Raw genomic sequence first — 23,761 nt, forward strand, 5'->3', positions numbered from 1 at the left:
AAACCAGGCAAAGCCCGGGGAGCGGGGGAACCCTTGACTATCTGCTGATTGCTGTCAGACCTTCCAGTTGTGGGTATGAGCTGAAGCCAGTAAGAGGCTCTTAGGTCATTGAGATGCACTAGCACGCTAAATCACTAGGCCATAGAAGTCCCTACAACTGAGAGTAAACCCAATCCAGCAGCATGTGTTTGTTCTGTATGAGTAATAACTCTGATCACTGATTCTAAAGGGGTATAACCTAATCTTACACATAACATGTGATTCCCAGAGGCCTCTCTGTATGACAAGTTATCACATCACTGTACTCCCCGACCTCTACTACACAGCGTGACCTTCTTCTGTACTCAGTGACCTCACAATGGACAGCAGGCTTTACACAAGTTATAGAGGGCAAATCTGTGTCAGCCAGTACAAAAGAGGTGCCCAGACAAGGCAGACCCTTAAGACAGAGTGAGCTACTGTAAATTGTAGAATCTGTTCCTGAACCAGTGTGTGTACAGATATCACTCCTAAAAGTTTCATGACCAGATGACTGTGCTAGCCGTTTGTTAACTGTGAAAGCTGTTGAGCTTTGAATAGCTGAACAGTAGCAGTTTATCAATTAAAATTACATTTATACCACATAAACAATACTGACAATTTTTATATAATTAGACAAAATAAAGATAAACATAATGTTTGTGAGTGGTAAAGATGTATTCTGTTCAGGTCAAAATTCTTTTGTGGTTTGTTAAATAATAAACACCAAACACACAATCTAGAGCCAAATTTTGGGCTCCTAATCTGTTGGATGCCCATACTAATTAAGCCACATAAAAACCAAACAAACATAAATATGACCGTTTGCTTACAAAAAGTCAAGTTTGCATACAAATGAATTTTTGTCTCGCTACAGTCCTGAACACTTTTCTGTTCTACTGAATGTTTGTCAGTCATGTATTTTTTAATTGTTCCAGTACACACATACAGTGAGTGCTTAGGGTTTAATGTCATGCTCAACATTTTTCAGTCATACGACGACAAAGGAACCCTTTGAGTGCATGTAATGTGCATCCTTGTTGCAAGACGGATTTCCGCCGCTCATTTATCTAGTGCTGCTTTACAGAGACGAAGGCAAGAAAGCGACCACCCCCAATTTTGGAGGAAAATGGCCAAAGCGCTCGGGAAAACCCACGACCATCTGTAGCAGTTGCACATACAACATGTACAACGCTTGATTTCTAAAATGACATTCACAGATCATAATTCCTATCTTGTACTCAGTCTTCTTTCTGCTGACATTTTCATGGACACAATCCTTTTGAAGTTTTATTCTTGTGATATGTCTACTCATGAATAAATTAATGATTAAACTACATGTACCTACATTTAGGATAAAACTACAAGTACTTAAGTTTTTAATGGCATGGATTAAGTACACGTAAATACTGTCCAACCTGATTATGTGCAAACCTTAAAACCCAAAGCTATGCTTGAATTTATCAGAGTTGTAAGTCATGTGTCCATATATAGAAAAGGTCACTGAATTACCTCCCTTGGTACTCATGTGTGACACATATGTTCTTCTGTACCGATTCATGTTTTCCCTTTTTGAAAAAAGACAGATACTTGTAAGACTTTTGCTGCTGAAGAACGGTATTGACTGAATCACTGATTTACAGGACGCTGACTTAAGGTCAGGGGAATGTCTTCACAATGGGACATTTTCTGTCCTATTTTACACAAGCATGAAACTTGAGGCAACAGTAATTTACCAGACCGATGTGACTTTCATTTATACAAATTTTCAAACAAACAAACATGATAAACTATGTAAATGTAGCAATTTCACACCACTAATGATGTCTAGGGTTTTCTGTTTGAGCAGTAGCCCACAAGGCAACCAGTCCTGAATGGAAGGAAATCACGTATGAGAGCGTAATTTTTTTTTTTTTTACAGATGTGACTTTCATTTATACAGATTTTCAAACAAACAAACAAATAAACATTACAAACTATGTAAATGTAGCAATTTCACACCACTAATGATGTCTACGGTTTTCCATTTGAGCTGTAATCCACAAGGAAACCATTCCTGAATGGAAGGAAATCACGTATGAGAGCGTAATTTTTTTTTTTACAGATGTGACTTTCATTTATACAGATTTTCAAACAAACAAACAAATAAACATTACAAACTATGTAAATGTAGCAATTTCACACCACTAATGATGTCTACGGTTTTCCATTTGAGCTGTAATCCACAAGGAAACCATTCCTGAATGGAAGGAAATCACGTATGAGAGCGTAATTTTTTTTTTACAGATGTGACTTTCATTTATACAGATTTTCAAACAAACAAACAAATAAACATTACAAACTATGTAAATGTAGCAATTTCACACCACTAATGATGTCTACGGTTTTCCATTTGAGCTGTAATCCACAAGGCAACCATTCCTGAATGGAAGGAAATCACGTATGAGAGCGTAATTTTTTTTTGTACAGATGTGGCTTTCATTTATACAAATTTTCAAACAAACAAACATGATAAACTACGTAAATGTAGCAATTTCACACCACTAATGATGTTTACAGTTTTCCATTTGAGCAGTAGCCCACAAGGCAACCATTCCTGAATAGAAGGAAATCATGTATGAGAGTGTTTCTTTTTTTTTTTTTTCTTTTTTTTTTTAACTAGGGAAGACATTCAGTTATTGACAATAAACAATCCTTGCTTTGCTCATCAAACCCTCAGAAACTCTAAGTTCACAGTACAAAGTATGGAGTACATTGTATGAAGGCATGCAGCATTGCCTGATATAGACAGTCACAGTGGGAGTTCATTCATCAGCTCAGTTCATTAGTAACTGCATTCTACACAGACTGATGTGTTTAACGGTATGAAGTGCCATGAAGTGGGTTCGCTCGAATATCTGGAAGTGTCTTTCATAATGGGATTTTACGCGCCTAAGTGGAGAGTGCCTGAGAAACTAAAGGCCGAACTAAAAGCCTTCCTATCAAAAGGGTTCTTCATTTTTATATAACACAGCCAATGAGCAGATATACATACATGTGCGTTATATTAACAATGAAGCTGTATAGCAATTTGCATGACATAGTTTCTAGTCCTGAAAGATTCTGTGGGTTTAAGCAGGATTATGTGGGTTTAAGCAGGAACAGTGGGTGGGTTCCACTCTCATCTTATACATATGTATATGTACATGTACACCTACATGTAGTTGTTAATTGTCATTTCACTGATGTTTACATATACTTGATTTATTTTACCATTAATAATAAGTCTGCCACAAACCTGTGGATGGTCGCAGGGGGCTAGCCAGACACCCGTCCACCCGTCCAACTGGACGGGCAATCCAGCCAAAAGGGGTATTTTGGACGGGCAAAATTTTGAATCAACATTTTTTTTTGGGGGGGGGGGGTTAAAAACAAAATAAATATATTCAAGATCGTTCCATCGAAACATACGTGAGGTTGCGTTGTTGTTGTTGTCTGCATTGGCGCTCGTAATCAGTGACAAAATCATCTGAAAATGACCGAGTAAGGATATGGATCCGAACTACTTTCGTCAAAATACGATATTTTAAGGTACAATAAAAGTAAAGTTCGCGGGTTAATTTTGAGAAGGGCTTCAGACTCGCACTCTGTACACAGTGCTGACCGGAAAGGATTGGCAAAACCCGAAGATTGACGATTGGGATTGCAACTGCGTAGTCCGAGAACTTTTTCTTTCACACGTGCTCATTAAATTGTCAGTTTGTGCGATGGGTTTTTACTAGTTGTAGGCATGTCGAAAGGGAAAATTACGGACGTTTTTCGGTCAAAAGAAATAGCAAATCCCAGTAGCAGCAGTAGCCATGTCGATGTCAGCAGCGAGAGTGACGGCGATGAAGAAATTGTAGAGGACCCACGAGACAGGAGTCCCATTAAGCGCGCGACAGGCACAGCGAGTCCTAGCCCACAGACCAGTACTAGTAGGCCTACTGCCAGCGCTAGTGGGCCGAGCTGGAGTGTCAGTGGTGAACGCCGCGAGACGACCGCTGCCCCACAACAAAGTGGTCGTGTTCGGAAATTTCCAAATTCCTGGCTCGACCAATTCCCATGGCTGGAATATGATGAAGTTGAGAATGTTATGGTGTGCAAAGACTGTAGAGAATTCGGAGTAGAAGGTTCGTGGTCAACCGGAAATAACAATTTCAGGTACGATGGTATTCTGTCACTACTACTGTCACTTGTTATGTTAGGCTAGTGTCAGCTGAAACTTTGGTACCCATATCGGTTTACTCGTTACATTGTAATTTCTACATAAAATAAATCGACTCTTGATTTGTCAATATGTCAGAGTAAAACCAGTATCTACAGTATAGGCCTAATGTGGCCTATATAATAATAAGGCCTATAGTATCAATGTGAGTTTTACTCTCACTTTGATTGAATGATCATATGATAGTGATAAGGCCTATACTGGCTATAGTGTACTTAAAAATGGAGAAAAAAATTAAGATTGACTGATCTCAAAAGATAAATGCCTGCTTTGTTTCAGTTATTAAATTTAACAGTGACAACATACTTCATATAGATTTATTTATTTTTTCTTTAGATTAAAGACCGTAAAGGAGCATGTTGCTTCAGATGCTCACAAAACCGCAGCTGCTGGAAGTCAGCCTGGACAGGTTTCTCTTAATACCCAGTGGCAGAAGGAAAGGGAGGAAAGGAGAAAAGCAATAGTGACAGCGCTTAAAACAGCTTACTGGCTTGCTACAGAAGAAATGCCCAACAGGAAGTATGGCAGCCTGATCAACTTTTTGCAGGAGTTAAACTTGAAGGAGGCTAAATTCTTGAACAGGGGAAAAAATGCGAAGTACACAAGCCCAGATGTGTACAATCAGTTGACTGAATGTTTGAGCAAGGTCATTTGGAGGCAGCTCAAGTCCGGGATCCGTCAGTCCCCAACTATTGGTATTGGGATTAATGAAAGTACAGACAGGGCACAGGAAAAACATGTCGCAGTCATTGTCAGGCATATTACTAAGGAGGGCCGTGTCACAACAGACTTTTTGTCACTTGAAAGAATTGAGGACGGTACGGCTGTTGCCAGTTTTGAGGCACTGAATAATGTGGCGAAGAAACTGGATGTTCCGTGGAAAAAGGTTATGGGCCTTGGCGCTGATGGGGCGTCTGTCATGTCTGGGGAAAGGAATGGTCTGCGAAGTCTGGTGGAAAAAGAAAACCCCCACTGTACGTATGTGCATTGTGTCTGTCACAGGCTCAACTTGGCAGTATCACAGGCCTGTAAAACTTTTCCAGAAATGGAAACAGTCAACAAAATACTGTCAGCTGTGTACAGCTATATAAACCAATCCCCAAAGAAACACCAGGAGTTTAAAGAAATCGCAATACTCCTAGAGGCAGACAGTGTAAAATTTAAGAGGGTGTTTGAGATAAGATGGCTGTCCATGGGGGAATCGGTTCTGGCTCTTATCAAAAATTATGAACCATTGACAGTCTTTCTCAGCCAGGAGGCAGACAGGGGTGACCCAGTGGCAGTGGGTTTACTGCAGCAGCTGACTTCCTTCCTCTACCTCGGCCTTCTGTTCCTGACTGCTGACATTTTAGCAGCCATCCACCACCTCAGGAAACTGTTCCAGTTCCGTGACGTCAGCTTCAGTGCTATCCAGGGCTCAGTAAGTAACACTAAAACAGGCATTTTTGTCTTCAAAAAAAGGAATCTTGTCATATTTGTGTACTGGTAACTAATAATGATGACCGAAGTCATTACTGTCAGTTATTGACATGGTTAATCAATTTTGACATATGGTTAAAAATTAAAATGATACATCAATTTTTGTAAGAACTTGAATATATATTTGCTTTGACATGTATATACATTTATAATATATATTATATATACATGTATGATGTTTATGTTATATGTTGTACACATAAATGTATTTCTGTAAATTCTGTATCTGTATGGTTTTATAATTTACAGCTGAAGGACTGTAGAGACACCCTTCAGGCAATGCAAACACAGGATGGTCCACATCTAGGAGCAATGATGGCACAACTTCAGGCAGGTGATCCAGAAGTCTTCAGGGGCCAGCGCATCAGAATGCTACCTACAGGACGAGGGCAGCATCAACCTCTGACAGAGCGTTTCCAAGAAGTGCGACGGGATTTCATCCAAGAAATACTGGATAATCTTGAGAGTCGTTTTCCACAAGTCACCCTCTTGAATGCCATGCAGGTGAAACTTGTTTCATTCTGATGTAATCCTCCATACATATCATGTGCACTATTACTTAGGCATTAAGTATTTAATGTAATACTTTAATACTGACCATGTGTGAATTATATCATGCTAAAAACAAAAGCTTCACATCATGATGTGTACATGTATATTCATTGTGTTATGTTCTATTGACAGGTATTTGATCCCATGGCCTATCCTCAAAATCCAGAAGACCTATTTCAGTGGGGCAACGGCCATCTCAACACACTGTTGGAGTTCTATGGAGAACCTAAGGAAAATGCTGATGGTGTTCGTTTTGACAGGATCGTTGATCCAGATGTTGCAAGAGGAGAGTTCTTGCCCTTCAAGCGAGTGCTTCATAGAAATAGGAGTGACGAGGGTGCAGCGACACCTAGATTTCTGAGACCCATTGAACTCTTTGAAAAGATCTTTGATGCCAGGGACAGAATAGGCAACAGGCAGATATTTCCAGGCGAGAAAAACTGATTTTAATAAATGTGTTATATGTAGTATGTTTATGTACATGCTACATGTTCTAGCAAAAGCACTTTCGTCAAACATGTCAAGTTAACCAAAATAATGGGGAGGTTGGTTGAAAGCTCCGTTTAATTAATCATTGCATTGCAACAGTCATTAAAAAACACAATATTTCTGTTTCTTTTACAGAACTGTTCAAGTTAATGTCTGCCAGTGTGACAGTGATGGTTGGGAATGCAGAGGCTGAAAGGGTGTTTTCTGCCCAGAATTGCATCAAATCCAAACTTCGCGCGGTGTTGACGGTGGAGCACCTGGATCACCTGATCAGGATCAGCTACGGCAAAAGGCCAGCTTGTCAGTTCCCCTTTGAGGAGGCAGCAGATTTGTTTTTTGAACAAAACAGAAGGATTTAAGACATTCAAAGAAGTTCAATCACTGTTTATGAAATGTGTTTACAAACCTTACACGTACTGCCTTAGCTATAACCAGCTTATTTTGTGATGACCAGTTGGCCAAAAAAAAAAAGTTTTTTTTTGTTTCAAAGTGTATTAACATTATATGTATGTATACTAGATTGTGAATATTTTTCTAACATGTAAGTTTTCAAAGTGTATTCATATATGTATTCAGATGACAGAAATGATGTTTGACATGCACTACTGTGTCACTGTGCCAAAAGTTAATTTCGCGACATAGATATGGTGACTGATAGTACATGTATTTGAATTGTTTTTTGTTTTGTTTTTTGTATTTTACAAAGTTTATTTCTACCTACTGTGACTTAGCTGCTCAAATCGTATGATGATTGGTGACACTACTCTTTTTAGTGAGTGACAGTCACAGATTCAGTGGTGATAATTTTGCCTGTTCTCAGTCTCAGTTGTAAGAGCTATGTATACTGTATTCTGATTTGGTTCCGTTGCATTTTAATGTGAAGTAGTGTAACTGTGAGTGACATGCACCTGCTGTGCCAAATTACCATGCATTTTGATTGTTTTCCTTTTATATGTATTTTATTGTTCACAGTTTATTTATTTCTACTTCCTCATTCACACTTGAACTGTCAGAACTGCTGTGCCAAATTGCCATTGTTTTCCTTGCATCTGTATTGAATTGTGTATTTTACAGTTCAATTGTTTTTCTACCTCCTGTTTCACACTTGGTTGTCCAAAGCATAACAGATTGTAACCTTACATAGTTTAATATAAAATTTATGTACTCTATTTAGTGATTCACACTCAGTGTCAGTCATTGGTGGGAAAAGTGTGATATATTGGGTGCCCCTAAAAACTGTCAATTTCTTGGTTCTAATAGTAATACATTATTTCCAGTGATATAATGGCAATTAAAGCTATTAAAAGGTCTTGATTTTCAATGATACAGTGGCGATAAAATGTCTCCGGCGGCAGACCCCCTGCTTATTTACGGGGGCCTCAAGCGGCAGCCCCCAAACCCCCTGCCTTTTGGACGCCCTATTGTCAGATCCTGGCTAATGCCCTGGATGGTCGTGGGTTTCCCCCGGGCTCTGCCCAGTTTCCTCCCACCATAATGCTGGCCGCCGTCATATAACTGAAATATTCTTGAGTACAAACGTAAAACACCAATCATATAAATAAATAAATATTAAAAATAAGTGCTTAAAGAAAGCCTCAGATGAAGTTCAAATTGTCATTTCTGTTGGTACCCAATTTCTTCTAAAATTGCTCATTTTAGCCAATATATATGTAATTCTAGCAGAAATGTTAATTTTCTTTTTTCTCACATGGTTAGACCATCTAATGAACAACATACATGTACTCATATATTTACTTTTCCAAAAGGCTGGCAAAGAAATGCAATATTGTACATTCGACACTACTTATATCTGCTCCAAACTTTAGAAGAATTACGGTAAGTAGCGCGATATTAGTCCGCCAGTTGTTTGCCTTTAGTGAGCTTTAGTACTGGTGGGCCAGGATGTTCATAACAGGCAAATAACAGGCTACAGCTGCCTACTTTGAACACTATGACCATTGTTACCAACAGTCATTGTGACCTACATGTAAATGCTTCCAATACAGACCTCTACTTTTGAGCTTTGACATTCTCTATTTCTAAATGAAAGCTCTGGTGGACTCTGGTTGCAGGTTAAAGAAAAAAGTTAATTTTTGACATCATTAATCAACATACTGGAAACAAAGACTAGCTTTGTACCCCACTTTGGGCTCCTCCCCCAAACAAAGTTGTTTTGGCAGCTGTCATTAAAGACATTACCACAACAGGCTACTTAACAGCTGGATTAATAGCTCAGGCCTTAGGAAAACTGATGTTTAAAGCCATTTTTACACCTCAAGAAAGAAAGCTTAGAGGCTCATTTGTACTTTTATTATATGTTATGTCACATCTTAAACTTCACATGTTTTCAGAAATAAAAGCCAAGCATTTCTTGAATCCTTTGAAGTATTGGCACTCAGGCTATCTTCACCACTGGCTCAAATTCGCCTTGGTCCTGTAGTACCATGTAGGTATCAAAACTGTACACAAACTTTTGGTTGGTCATACTATCGAGAATGGTCAGCCTGGTTAGGTCTTGTACGTACCTTCTTCAGTGCAGCCTCTCTCCGTGAAGTAACCAGTACTTGGGCTCCCAGACGACAGAAATGGTAGGCCATCTGCTCTCCTATCCCAGTAGATGCTCCAGTTACAATCACGCGCTTCCCTCGTAGCGACTCTGAAACACACCCAAAAACACAGGTACAACAGAGGCGTCCATCACCCAGTAGGCAGGTTTAATATGTTTTACAATAGACAGCTGGGGCCTAAGTGACCTAGGGGTTAGTGTGGTAGCGCAGCACAATACTGAAACACACCCAAAAACACAGGTACAACAGAGGCGTGCATCACCAAGTAGGCAGGTTTAATATGTTTTACAATAGACAGCTGGGGCCTCAGTGGAATAGGGGTTAGTGTGGTAGCGCAGTACAATACTGAAACACACCCAAAAACACAGGTACAACAGAGGCGTGCATCACCAAGTAGGCAGGTTTAATATGTTTTACAACAGACAGCTGGGGCCTCAGTGGCCTAGGGGTTAGTGTGGTAGTGCAGTACAATACTGAAACACACCCAAAAACACAGGTACAACAGAGGCGTGCATCACCAAGTAGGCAGGTTTAATATGTTTTACAATAGACAGCTGGGGCCTCAGTGGCATAGGGGTTAGTGTGGTAGTGCAGTACAATACTGAAACACACCCAGAAACACAGGTACAACAGAGGCGTGCATCACCAAGTAGGCAGGTTTAATATGTTTTACAATAGACAGCTGGGGCCTCAGTGGCCTAGGGGTTAGTGTGGTAGTGCAGTACAATACTGAAACACACCCAAAAACACAGGTACAACAGAGGCGTGCATCACCAAGTAGGCAGGTTTAATATGTTTTACAATAGACAGCTGGGGCCTCAGTGGCATAGGGGTTAGTGTGGTAGTGCAGTACAATACTGAAACACACCCAAAAACACAGGTACAACAGAGACCTGGGGTCTAGAGAGTGAGTGCTTGGGGTTTAACGTCGTACTGTACTTAACAATGTTTCAGGCATATGACGACGCGGGAATCCTCAGAGTGCATGTAATGTGTCTCCTTGTTGCAGGATGGATTTTAACCACTCTTTTATCTAGTGCTGCTTAACTGGGATGCCTTACCGAAGGCAAGTAAGCTGCCCCGCCCGAGCCATTATACTGACAGGGGTAAACCAGTCGTTGCACTATACCTTTCATACTGAATGCACAGGTCTTATGTGTCCATGGCCTAATGGTTAGCGCAATACTGAAACACACCCAAAAACCCTTTTCTTACAATATTCCAGTGATTTCCATCCCATGTCTGCCATGTTTCATGCTCAAACATCAGGCAATTAAACGTACATGTATGTGCTGGCTGTTTGAAAGATAAGCTGTTGACAACAAAATTTAAAGGGGAAGAAAACTTGACATTTTAGGCTGAAAAGAGCACATTTTTTCTATCTGGTGGTGCCTGCTGCATAATATGGCGATTTTTCCTCGCCAAACACGTAAAGCCTGAAAAGGTCAAAGCTGGCATAAATAGCCATCGCGTCCTCCATCTTTAACACCCTGTATTTTATGCTGGGGGTGTGTTGCCTCTCAGCTAATGACAGTCGTTAAAACTGCCGGCTTGTTCATGTAAACTCGGAGCCTGCGTCCAACATTCCGGTTTTCCGATCGTCAAGCAGAAAACGAACTGTACTGTTCACTTCCTTCTGGAAAGAAATGTACGATTTCGAAATTTTCCTCTCAACACAGAAGACTTCACGACGTGTTCTTAGGAAAAATGGAGTCGCCCACAGCGATTTTATTTATAATTTGTCAACTTGAGGTACATATGAGAATTTTATTTATGGCATGCAACTGTGAGGAAATGCTTGCTCTTTTCAATGGTGTTGGACTGATATATAAATTTTCCTCTCCTTTAATGATTTTGAGTAGGCTTATATCTGAAGCTTTAATGATTTTGAGTATGCTTATATCTGAAGCTTTAACGATTTTGAGTATGCTTATATCTGAAGGCAATTTAACAAAAAATAGAAGGCAAAATAAATTCCTAACAAAAAAAAATGCCTTTGGAAGAAATTTTCAAACAGCAGCACGTACCTTGCTTGAACTTGGTGGAAGTTTGAATTCAAAACATGGTGGACATTGGTGTGACTTGTTCCTTTCAAAAGTTTAAATGGCTTGTTTTAAATACTGTTAAATGATGGTTTACCGCTGCAAGATTTTATGGGGGAATCAGTGTATGCCAAACAGATATAAATAACAAATTCAAGTTTGAGTAAAAATCAGTGAAATCTCCAACATGGTACTACCTGTAGCAGACTCTGCCTACATGTATTTACAGCATGATATAGGAACCTTGCCTGCCTGGGCTCAAGGTTTTAATTGAGAAGGCTTTACTTGTCAGTCATCTTGCTCGTCGCCTAAAACAAAATTTATTTAGAGCAAAAAAAAGACAAAAAACAACTATGCAATTAACATCAATTCTGCTTTTTTTTAACACCTTTTCAGCCACCTTCCCCCCCAATGTAGCTATATTTTGTCTTACACATATATCTGGTTAATTTAACAATTTTTTAAAGTTATGTTTTACAACCAGTCTTGAATAATCTTTAATAATAGTTTAGACTTTTTATGAATGTACAAGGTCAGAATTTCATTGAATACCTGCACATGTCTATGCTTAATACACACACTCTAGAAGTCATACCTGCACATGTCTATGCTTAATACACACGCTCTAGAAGTCATACCTGCACATGTCTATGCTTAATACACACGCTCTAGAAGTCATACCTGCACATGTCTATGCTTAATACACACACTCTAGAAGTCATACCTGCACATGTCTATGCTTAATACACACACTCTAGAAGTCATACCTGCACATGTCTATGCTTAATACACACGCTCTAGAAGTCATACCTACACCTGCCCTATTTGTCACACACATTCACGCTTGTGTAAGCATAAACACATACATGTAAGGTGTCATATTAAAACTGAGGGCAACGCCACACCCAACTCCTTGCCCAACATCTTTAATACCTTATATTATAAGGCCTTATTTTCAGTCAATTTGTTTTTTTCTTGTCTTCTATTTAGTCAGCTACTTACATAAACCTAGATGTACATGCAAGCACATTATTGTGTTGTACCAGTACTTTTGAAATCAACAAGGGGTTATTTACAGTCTGAACTCTCTTATCACTAAACATAAAGAAGTCCTAGCTAATCCACTGAACAGCTAAGCACTGGCTTAGCTTAATAAATAAGCAAAGTAACTCCGAAGAAATTCCACTTTGACAATCTGACACTGAAACCACATCATAAATGTTTATTACCAGGCTTATCTTATTAGACATGTTTGTTGACGATGCTTCATAACTCCTTAGCTAATATGTGCCTCACCTGGCACACTTCTCCTAAAGTAAAGATATTGATATCGTTAAAATGAATTTCTTTGAAATTCCTTTCCTTTAATATTAAAAAAGTCTATACTGTATTAATATGTTACCTTTTAAAAAAAAATGTAAGGCAAACTATCTTTTATCACAATATTGGCGTCTGAAGAAGCTATTTAGATAAGAAGAACGATGAATAATGCTGACAAACTGCATGTTTGTGGACTAAAGAAGTGGTTAATGGAAAGAAATGCTATTTAACTGATGCTCAATGTTTTGATAACAGTGAGACAGATGAATTAATATCAATAAAGGTTTCCATGAACCATTTTTGACAAGTCACAGCTAGGATGCCGTAGGACTGTTTTTACCTTTATCGATAAAAGAGTTAGAGCATGAAACTCCCCTACTGCATGGAGACAGCAATCACAGCCATTGGAGAAGAATAAAGATATGTAATCCTACACAGAGAATAATTACACAAATAGCTGTTTACAATTGTTCACATTTTGTTTTATTTTTGTTTTTTTTGTTTTTGTTTTTGTTTTTTTTTAGCTATGAAAGACATGGATTTTTGGGGTTAAAATTAACATTGAAAGAAAAATTCAAAAATTTACATCTATCAGAAGCCAAATAAAAAAAATATAGTAGGGACCTTTTGGAGGGTCATTTATCCAATGAATTGAAGGAGTCTCTTTAGCACCTTTTTTCCCCCAATTTGTCCTATCTTTCCTACACATAAAGTTCATCAGAACAGGTATGGGAAGGTCTGCAGGAAACCTGCCTGTGATCATGAATTTCCCCCTGGACGCTGCCAGGTTTCCTCTAGCCATAATCATGATAATCCTGGCTATCGCAGTATACATGTAACAGAATTATCCTTGATTACAGCATACAATGTACATGTAAACCACCAATCAAATAAATAAATAAATGAAGAAGTAATAAATAAGCAAAGTAACTCTGAAGAAATTCATTTCGACAATCTCAATATGTGGACTTTAATTAAAGTCATATTCAGGAGAAATGTACCAAGTGAGTTACTTGGTTTATTTATTATATTCTAAGCTGTTTCATTAGTCGATCAACTCGGAGATCCCCTATATAATAGCTATAAACCCTATTCCTCCCAAAAACCTATGTTTAATGATAGCCTCAAGGCCACTCTTCTGTATGCAGAATGCATACCTGTACATTCATACAAGATGACTCTTGCTTTTCAAAATCTGCAGCCACCCTTAGCGACCCCCTTAAGCCACGTGGTTGTGTCTCTCTGGTGCTATCAACTCTCCCTCATCACCAGTGAACCTAAATACATGTAGTTTTTAATTCCCAGGCATACATGTACACCTTTTCAATACAAACACACATCTTTGAGCTTTGATCATCGGATCAGCCATGCAGAACCTGTCACCCGGTCATCAAAGGCAGGTGTCAAACATTAACATAACGTCACGTCTCCTATCACACTGCTCAGTACCTCACACATGATTAAAACTGAACCCACTCCTCGATCTACATACATGTACAGTTAAGTACACTACATGCACAGTTCAGGTTATATTACAAGCAGTTTTTAATGCACATCTCACAAGGATTCCACACACCCAATATCTAACAACCCTTCCTGTCACAATTCACACACAAAGACCTTTTATTCCATTCTTGACACATTTAGGCCACTGTAACACCAATATTACCATTTGTTACCAAAACTGAGCAGGACAGGTTATACATTATAACCAAAGACGTGCATGTACCAAAGACTTTAAAATAGTACTTGTTGCTGCCATGCTTGGCTGTCAGCACTGAAAGGTTCGAGCAAAACGAAACAGGACTAGTTGTCCCGGTGTCAGTATAATGTGAATGGTTTGGGTGTCTTCGGCATGATACATGTACTTAATTGGTGGCAGCACTTAGGAGGTATCGGCTCAGCCTGCCACATAAAGAGACAGTACATGCGTACCACATTTACACATATCTATAAATGACTCCTCCTGGTTATATGACTGAAACATTAAGTACCACATTAATCCCAAAGCACACATACTACATACCTATATGCAAACATTAAATGCGTGGCATGCCTACTTGATCCACATGAACATGTACAATGTACATGTATCAGGAGTAATACTGACATTGTGAAAGTGAGCACTTGGGGTTTAACGTCGTATTTAACAATTTTTCAGTCATATGATGAAGAACGAATCCTCAGAGTGCATATAATGTGCCTCCTTGTTGAAGGACGGATTTCCACCGCTCTTTTATCTAGTGTTGCTTCACTGAGACGACTTACCGAAGGCAAGTAAGCCGCCCCGCCCCAGCCATTATACTGATACGTGTCAACCAGTCGTTGAACTATCCCCTTCACGCTGAACGCCAAGCGAGGAAGTTACAACCTCCTCTTTTAAGGTCTTGGGTGTGATTTGACCCAGGATTGACCCTGGATCTACTCCTCCCGAAGCAGATGCTCTACAAACTGTGCTATCGGGCCAGTCATGACTGTGGCACATGTACATATATGTATGTATACATGTATGCTTGCTGGTATTAGGTAACACTTTTTTCACATTTTTCAGTCGTATAATGATGAGGATTTAATAACAGAGAAGGCGAAGACCCGTTAGTCAGCTCTTCTGGCGTTTTAATTATTTTAAATTTTTCAACTTTTTAAAAGTCCCATTTAAAGTTAATTAGTCTCTTTTCATACAAATAATGGTCAGCCCATCATCCACACAGTGTGAACATACATGTATGTGTTTACATCTTAAAATCATGCGGAGCAAAAATCGAAGACAATACTATATGTATAGGTAAGTCTATGCACGGTTAGTGAAATGTTTTTTGCTTTTTTTTCTTCTTTTCTTTTCTCTCTCTGTTATATTATAAACACATCCACATTCATTCACAGCAAACATGCAAGCATGCGTACACACACTGTACTCTCTAACCTCAGCACATGTACATGTTTTTCTCAGCAGCATCAGCCTTGTGGAATCTTGACAAACCAGGGGTATTACTCAAGGTGCTGACGGTGTCCACCCTGATTTCAAGGCTCTACGCTCCCTGTCTTTTCACCTTAACTTGACATGATGCTACAAGCCAAATGCATGCAGATAATGAAGTTACATGCAGGCCACGTTTAACGCTTTCGGTTCCCCCCTCAGGCTCATTCCATCAACTCTACATGTACCGCTTGATTCCTACATGTGCAGCTACAAGTAAGGGTGGTCTGTCGTCATCAACATTGCCACCGCCTGCAGAAATGCCATATTACATCACAAGTCATTCAGACATGACAAAAGGAACGTCAACAACATGTCACTGATATGCTATGAAATTGAAACAAAACAAAAGACATCACCAGTGGCCAAAGCAGCCTCATTTTTTTTTTTTTTTTCTAGATTTTGTTTGACCGAATAAAATGCAGGTAATTATACGAGTGTATGTAAGTGCAGATTTCACAATGAATATACGGGATGCCAGTGATGTGATTTAGCACCTTACTTTTAGCTTTGCAACAACATTCATCACATCTTTGATGTTTACTTATTTATTTGATTGGTGTTTTACGAGGTACTCAAAAACATTTGACTCATACAACGGCGGCCAGCATTATGGTGGGAGAAAACCGGGCACAGCCCAGGGGAAACCCATGACCATCCACAGGTTGCTGGCAGACCTTCCCACGCATGGCCAGAGACATCTTTGATACCAACAACATGTATACATATGAACAGTTATCATAATATCTGACACAGAATCCAAACACTGACTCCATTTTATGTTGAACAAAAAAAGCAAAAAATAGAAGTAGTTTTGTATGCAATATCATATCACTTATAATGGTCTTTACACTGATGCTTACATGTATTTCATTATGCTTTTTCATTCACTTTAAATTACAGTACTGCATTTTTTTTGTATTTAGCATTTTTCAAATGACACATTTTGCTTGATTCTGATTGACTCTCCCATCTATTAAATTAACACGGTCGTCACAGTATAAGTGAAATATTCTTGAGAATGGCGGAAAGTACCAATCAAATTAATAAATTAATAAGGCCACTTAGAAGTTTTTGTCAAATTTGACTAATTTCTTAACAGACGACATAAGAATTGACATCAAAAGTATCATTCTAAGCCCTTCATGCACTTTTTGAAGTACCTTTTTACAAACCAAACTTTAAGGGATATACAGTTTTTTTTTACACCAAATGGCCTGCCTCAAGTACATGTATGCAAAGGTCGAAATAACGCCTGTTTTGTGTTTGTCAGTCAGTGTTTGAAGTTACAAGTTACAGTAAAGGCAATACTGAGTGGCTAAAATGTAGTTAACAGCCAATTGTATTTACACTTACGTTCAGGGAAAGCAATCTGACCTTTGATGTCAAGAGTTCCTCTTTACCACATTTTATGTGTATGTCTAAGGGGAATAACTCCAACTAAGTATCCTAAGACGCCATTTGTCACAAAATACTTCGCTATTTGAAAAAGCCATTTACTGATTTCCCTTTATCAAATGAACTCCAACAGGTTAATTTTGCAAAGGAATTCAGTGGCATTTCAGTAACAAAGCATTATAACAATGACAAAGAGGCCAAGACTTTCATTAAATATATCGCAAAGAGTGAAGTTCCTCTTTACCACATTTTATGTGTATGTCTAAGGGGAATAACTCCGACTAAATAACAAAAATAATGAACAGTCCCTGGAATTTACTCCTCTGGATGGCTCAACAGACTCTGCAAACTTGGAAGACGAGCCATTTTTTGTCTCCTACATGGATCAGAACTTCGAGCCACCTTCTAACTTTGTAAAAATAAAAAGCATTACAGGACGCGCTACTGCAGAAGGTTTGAGGCAATGTTTCCTCAAAACATTTGAAGATCTTGGCATAGACGTTAAATCCAAATGCATCCTAGTTGGCAACGGACGGGCCTTCAGTTATGAAAAACTTCTGTAAACTGGTCCAAGAAGACGATATCAAAGGACTCCTGTCATTTCACCATGCACACCATAGGCTAGAGTTAGCATTTAAGGATGCAACCAAGACCATACCTTTACATGCTGAGGTGCACAAACTGCCCAGTGGGTTATATTCATTTTACGACGAGAGCAACCTGCAATGTCGTATGCTGAAGACAACAGGATCACTATTAAACATCAACACACTGACGCATTCTGTGGCTAAAGGCACCAGGTGGGTGGCACATCAGGAGCTTGCTACTGAAGCAGTCAACAGGAATCATGCTGCAAAGTGCACACAGTTGCACGAGTGCCAGCGAGACAACACTCAATGCAACGAAACCAAAGCAAACGCTACAGCCCTTCTGGACGAGCTGCTAGATGAGAACATGGTGTTATGTTCGTTGTTCTCAAGAGTCTTTTAGCAACAGGTCTTCTGGACAAGCTGCTAGATGAGAACATGGTGTCATGTTCGTTGTTCTCAAGAGACTTTTAGCAACAGGTCTTCTGGACAAGCTGCTAGATGAGAACATGGTGTTATGTTCGTTGTTCTCAAGAGTCTTTTAGCAACAGGTCCTCTGGACAAGCTGCTGGATGAGAACATGGTGTTATGTTTGTTGTTCTCAAGAGTCTTTTAGCAACAGGTCTTCTGGACAAGCTGCTGGATGAGAACATGGTGTTATGTTCGTTGTTCTCAAGAGTCTTTTAGCAACTGTGTCATGTTTAAGTAGTTTAATACAAAGTGAGGATGTGAGCATCGATACTTAAGTCTCAACAGTGAAACTTGCCCACATGAAACTAGATACTTTTGACTGCCAAGCAGAAGTAAACACTTTCAAGGCAAACAATTTCACTGGATACTCAGGGCCAACAGTTTTCAGAGATGTGACACATAAAGCCAAGGGGACAGGGAGTAGAAACACACATGATTTAACAGCCCCTGTTGTAAAACAAGGCAACGAACTGAAAGGCAATTTAAAGAAAGCTTCAGTGTCGAGATTTGGCTCACAAAGTGATGGGAACATTGGCAACAGTGCAGTTACGTCATGTTTTACTCTATTTGACTTGTGTAATTTACCAAGCACTGACACTGATTACTACAGAAATTATGGCAAAGAAGAGCTGAAAATTCATAGTGAACATTTTTCCTCTGTCATGAAAGAAAAAGGGTATGATTCTGATAAATCTGAGGGAGAGAGAGTGACTCTGTCGGAGTTTGTGTCAAAAACACTAAAAAGAACTCTTAAGGAAGGAAGGAAGGACTATCAGGTGTTTCTGGCCTAAAATATGAAGACAAAAATCTTGTGTCTTGTGAAAATACTATTGGTTCTAACATTTTCTACAACATTTGTAGAGAGGGGCTTTTCACTAATGTATCATGTCAAAAGTGACTAGAAATCAGGGCTGACCAAAGACACCTTAAATGACCTGTTAACATTAGCAGTGTCAGATAAAAACTTGTCTACTTTTAACCCACCAGCTATCAGACTCTGGTCAGTTGACTGTCAAAAGACAAGGCGGTTCGTAGAGGCTTATGGGCCACACCAGTCAAAGAAATAACTCTGTCGCATATGCTATTTTGGCTGAGGTTAAGCTCTGCTGGATTGGAGAATAAAGAACAACCAAGATCACAATTTTGAAAGCCGTTTTTGTTTTTTAATATTAATACAGTGTAGTACATGTATTTAAATTAGTTTAACAGATATTAATTTCTGTGCATATAAAGGCTCAAGCATTTCCTCCCATGCCTGACCTCAACTCCTGTCTGTCAGATACTCAATTTTCAGGAGTTCTGAACAAAAGAAGATGACAAAATCCATGGACCATATAATGGTTTATCTTTTTCCTAACTTAGAGAGTGGTTCATGACCCAAATGCCCTAAACGTTTCAATTTAAAGTGGAAGGCTTAGGAAGAGAATTGTTTGAACCTTTATTAAAACACTTTTTTACTGCAACCTTGAGAGGAAAATTTTAACAGACCACTTTTACAATGTTTAGAAGCGTACTACATGTTAGATGTATTTTGGCTAAAATAGAGGCCAATGAAGTTTTTCACCAAGTATAAAAAAAAGATTTCCTCAATTCACTGATGAGGTTGGTCTCTCACTTCATTGATGAGGTTGGTCTCTCATCAGAATGCTGTTAAAACAAACATTTTAGTCATCAAATAAATGGTTTCCACAGGGTTTTGAGTCATATTCTGTATGCCCAAAAACGATAAATGGATTGCTGGAGGTGACAGGTCAAAAAAAAAACAACCTGTCACAGGGACAGGTTGTTTTAAAAAAAACATTTCTACCCCTGTGTATGTCAGGTGTTGTGTTGTGGTCCAATGCAAGACAGTCTTCATACTGAAGTCTTAATTATAAGGGCTTTCACAAGAGTAACATTAACATGGCATGGTTGAAGGAGAAGAAAATTTAAATATCAAACAAATACCATTGAAAAGAGTATGCATTTCCTCACAGGTGCATGCCATAAAAAAATTCTAATATGTACCTCAAGTTGATAAATTATAAATATAATCCGCTGTGGGTAACTCCATTTTACCTAAGAACTAGGGAAACCTAAGGAAACGGCTGAAGTTCAGTTCGTAAATTTCCGGTAGAACTCTTCTTCCCAGAAGGTAGCGAGCAGTACAGTTCGTTTTCCGCTTGACGATCGGGAAAACAGAATGGTGGACGTAGGTTCCAAGTTTACACGAACAAGCTGGCAGTTTTAACGGCTCTCTTTGGCTGAGAGGAAACACACACCCAGCATAAATTACAGGGTGTTAAAGATGGAGGCATGATGGACTCAGCGATTTATGCCAGCTTTCCAGTATTCAGGCTTTACGTGTATGGCGAGGGAAAATTGCAAAATTATGCCACAGGCACCACCAGATAGAAAAAAAACTGTGCTCTTTTCAGCTAACAGTGTCATTTCTTTAAATTTCTTCTCCTTTAAGAAAAGTAGTTACACAAACTCTACTAAAACCACCTGTATACATGTACATGTATTTTCTTTTTTTTTTTTTTTTTGTAAACAAAGATGATATCTTAACTTGGCTGCATATTGGTCCTACAATTTCATCCAAGAATCATCCACATGTATAAATGTTTGTGCACATTAAATCATGGGGTAAAAGCTTCAGAAGAATCGTCAGTGTTCTAGTGATCATAAACCCTGTTAAGAAGCCCAAGCTCAAGGAATTACTACCGTTGTTACTGATATTATTACCGTCACTGCTGCTGTGTGATAGAACTGGTTTGTTTTAACGGTGCCACCACTTTACCGTTAGGATAAATGTACATATAAGATCTCAACAAACACCTGTTGCCTTGTAAGTAATCCTGCTGATGACCAATATAAAAGTCGAAGTATCGATGTTTGCCAGCGATGCATTTTTAAGTCATTTCTGGGAGTGACCTGTATACTTTACTAAGTGAGGTTAATCAGTGGACCCTGGGATACAATATGAGCTTTCTTCTTAATACTCGATATCCTGTTACAAGGAGAATATTAAAAGTGGTGTTAACAGGATGAAAGTTTTCTAAATTTTGTAAAATGTCAAGATGTCGGACAACTTTTGAAATCTCCATGGCAATGCGCATGCCTACTTGTCAATCATGGAGAATCAGCCGTCTACCGAAAAACCTGATGTGCCGAAGACCTGTGTGAGAATGACACGGTTGATTGACTTCAGCTCTCAAGAAGCAACTAGCGAAAACAAGAGCGAACAGCAGCTTTCAGATGTGTGTTAACTCAATACTAAAGCGCTTCCTATCCGTGTCATATTGTATCCCAGGTGGATCTAATGAATGTGTTTGTCTGCATATCTGCAGCGCATGTTTTTGTACTACAGAGAAAAATTGCATGTTTTTTGTAATAGAGAGAAAAAAATATGAAAGGGTGCATCCATGCATGTACTCGTAGAAAACACACAGAACTGATCGGAGGATTTAGAAGTCTTTACATGTATACGGATACATGAAGATCTAGATCAATCAAGATATTGATAAATTATGATGTCAACTACATGCATTTGAAAGTATGACCTGGGAGACTAATCATGTTATCAACTCAGAATATTAAAGGCAGTATTCATGTGTTTATTTAACTGGGGTCTTACACCATAGTCAACGACTTTAGTACATGGATCTATTCATATATAAATAGATCCATGTACTGAAGTTCTAAATGGAGATCATGGATCAAATAAGTATATATACTTATTTGATCCATGCTCAATTTAATTCCTCAACCTTTTCACATTTGAAAGAGGAATTTCAGTGCAATTTATGCATGTTTTAAATTTGATTTTGGACACAAAACTACACTGGGTGGATTGGCCAATCTCCACACTTCACAACAAGTATAATTTTATCAGTCTACACAGAATAATGCCCTCAGAATTTGCTTGAAACCGTGAAACGTGTGAAACGGTTGAAGAGTTACAGTAATCAGTGCCTTATTCAAGAATGCTTCGCTTTAATGATGGCTGTACGTTCAGTGTGGAACCCACGACCATCCGCAGGTTGCTGACAGACCTGTCAGTTTTATTTATACACGCATACATGGTACGTTCACTGTGGAACCCACGACCATATGCAAGTTGCTGACAGACCTGTCAGTTTCATTTATACACGCATACATGGTACGTTCACTGTGGAACCCACGACCATCCGCAGGTTGCTGACAGACCTGTCAGTTTTATGGATGGACAAAGCAACGCCCTTTGCTTAGTTTTGATCTCCATGTGACACAAAGACATGCACATACATCGTACGTGTACTGTACATGCAGCATATACATGTATCTGAAAGACAAATGGTCTTCAACACACGTTAAACTGACACTTATGGACTGCTGACCAAGAACTCTCAAGCAAGCGTTCCCAAAGCTCTGGAACTGGCCAGCCCAACCAAATTAAAACCAGTGTACAAACTGTAATGAAGGCACGTTAAACTGACACTTATGGACTGCTGACCAAGAACTCTCAAGTAAGCTTTCCCAAAGCTCTGGAACTGGCCAGCCCAACCAAATTAAAACCAGTGTACAAATTGTAATGAAGGCTGCCCTAATATACATGTACATACAAGAGGAAAGGTTGAGGAATTGTGATACTAATGATTAGTGACTCACCTGCATTGAAATCGTCCAGAAGGTACCATCCTAACATGACGCCGAGAAGGACGACAACCAGTTTAATCCACATGACTGGCTGAAGGGGAAGGCAGGTGAGGGAGGGGATGAAGGGACCTGTCAACACCTGTAATCAGTCTGTAGCACACCTGGCCAGGTACACCTCATCTCATAGCCAAAGCTTGTTAGTCACCTGCTGGTCAACTAGTGCTCGTACATGGCGAAGGTGGACTTTTGAACCTGACGGAAAAAAAAACATAAATACATGTACATCAAAATGTAAATACAGAATAAAATTACATATCCATATTTACTTACTTAGTTCATAGTTTAATAAGACCATACATAACATTTTTTTAACGTCTGACATTCAGATATACATATCATATTGCTGAAAAACAAGTGGTCTTTAACAAATGTTAGACTGCACAAGGAGTCTTTTGAGCCCCTTGGGCTCAGCCCCAAAACACTGAGAGCTATGGAGAATGTGGAACTTCCCTGTCCAAGGCTGGGGTTGAACCCATACATGTACCTCTTGTGTACATATATACATGTACATGTAACAGAGAAAGGAATACATACATGTATATGTAACAGCGAAATGAATACATACATGTAACAGCAAAATGAATACATACATGTACATGTAACAGCAAAATGAATACATACATGTATATGTAACAGGGAAATGAATACATACATGTACATGTAACAGCGAAATGAATACATACATGTACATGTAACAGCGAAATAAATACATACATGTATATGTAACAGGGAAATGAATACATACATGTAACAGCGAAATGAATACATACATGTACATGTAACAGCGAAATGAATACATACATGTATATGTAACAGGGAAATGAATACATACATGTAACAGCGAAATGAATACATACATGTACATGTAACAGCGAAATAAATACATACATGTACATGTAACAGCAAAATGAATACACACATGTACATGTAACAGC

The 23,761-nt window shown here is 38.9% G+C and overlaps 2 protein-coding genes across 2 annotated transcripts in view; one reads left to right on the forward strand and one right to left on the reverse strand.

The window, feature by feature from the left end:
* The window catches only part of LOC135462772 (hydroxysteroid 11-beta-dehydrogenase 1-like protein), a 61,469-nt gene that overhangs the window by 27,331 nt on the left and 10,377 nt on the right, over positions 1-23,761 (reverse strand). The window contains exon 2 of the mRNA XM_064740017.1: positions 22,779-23,018. Within this exon, the coding sequence (XP_064596087.1) occupies positions 22,779-22,851 (73 nt within the window). The 5' untranslated portion in view covers positions 22,852-23,018. The remainder of the gene's footprint in view (positions 1-22,778; positions 23,019-23,761) is intronic.
* On the forward strand, positions 3,788-6,739 carry LOC135462955 (zinc finger protein 862-like). Its single transcript, XM_064740277.1, has 4 exons — positions 3,788-4,200; positions 4,601-5,684; positions 5,993-6,247; positions 6,428-6,739. The coding sequence occupies exons 1-4, from the start codon at positions 3,788-3,790 to the stop codon at positions 6,737-6,739; spliced, it is 2,064 nt and encodes a 687-aa protein (XP_064596347.1).

The sequence above is a fragment of the Liolophura sinensis genome, chromosome 2 (assembly GCF_032854445.1).
Source record: "Liolophura sinensis isolate JHLJ2023 chromosome 2, CUHK_Ljap_v2, whole genome shotgun sequence".
NCBI lineage: Eukaryota > Metazoa > Mollusca > Polyplacophora > Chitonida > Chitonidae > Liolophura > Liolophura sinensis.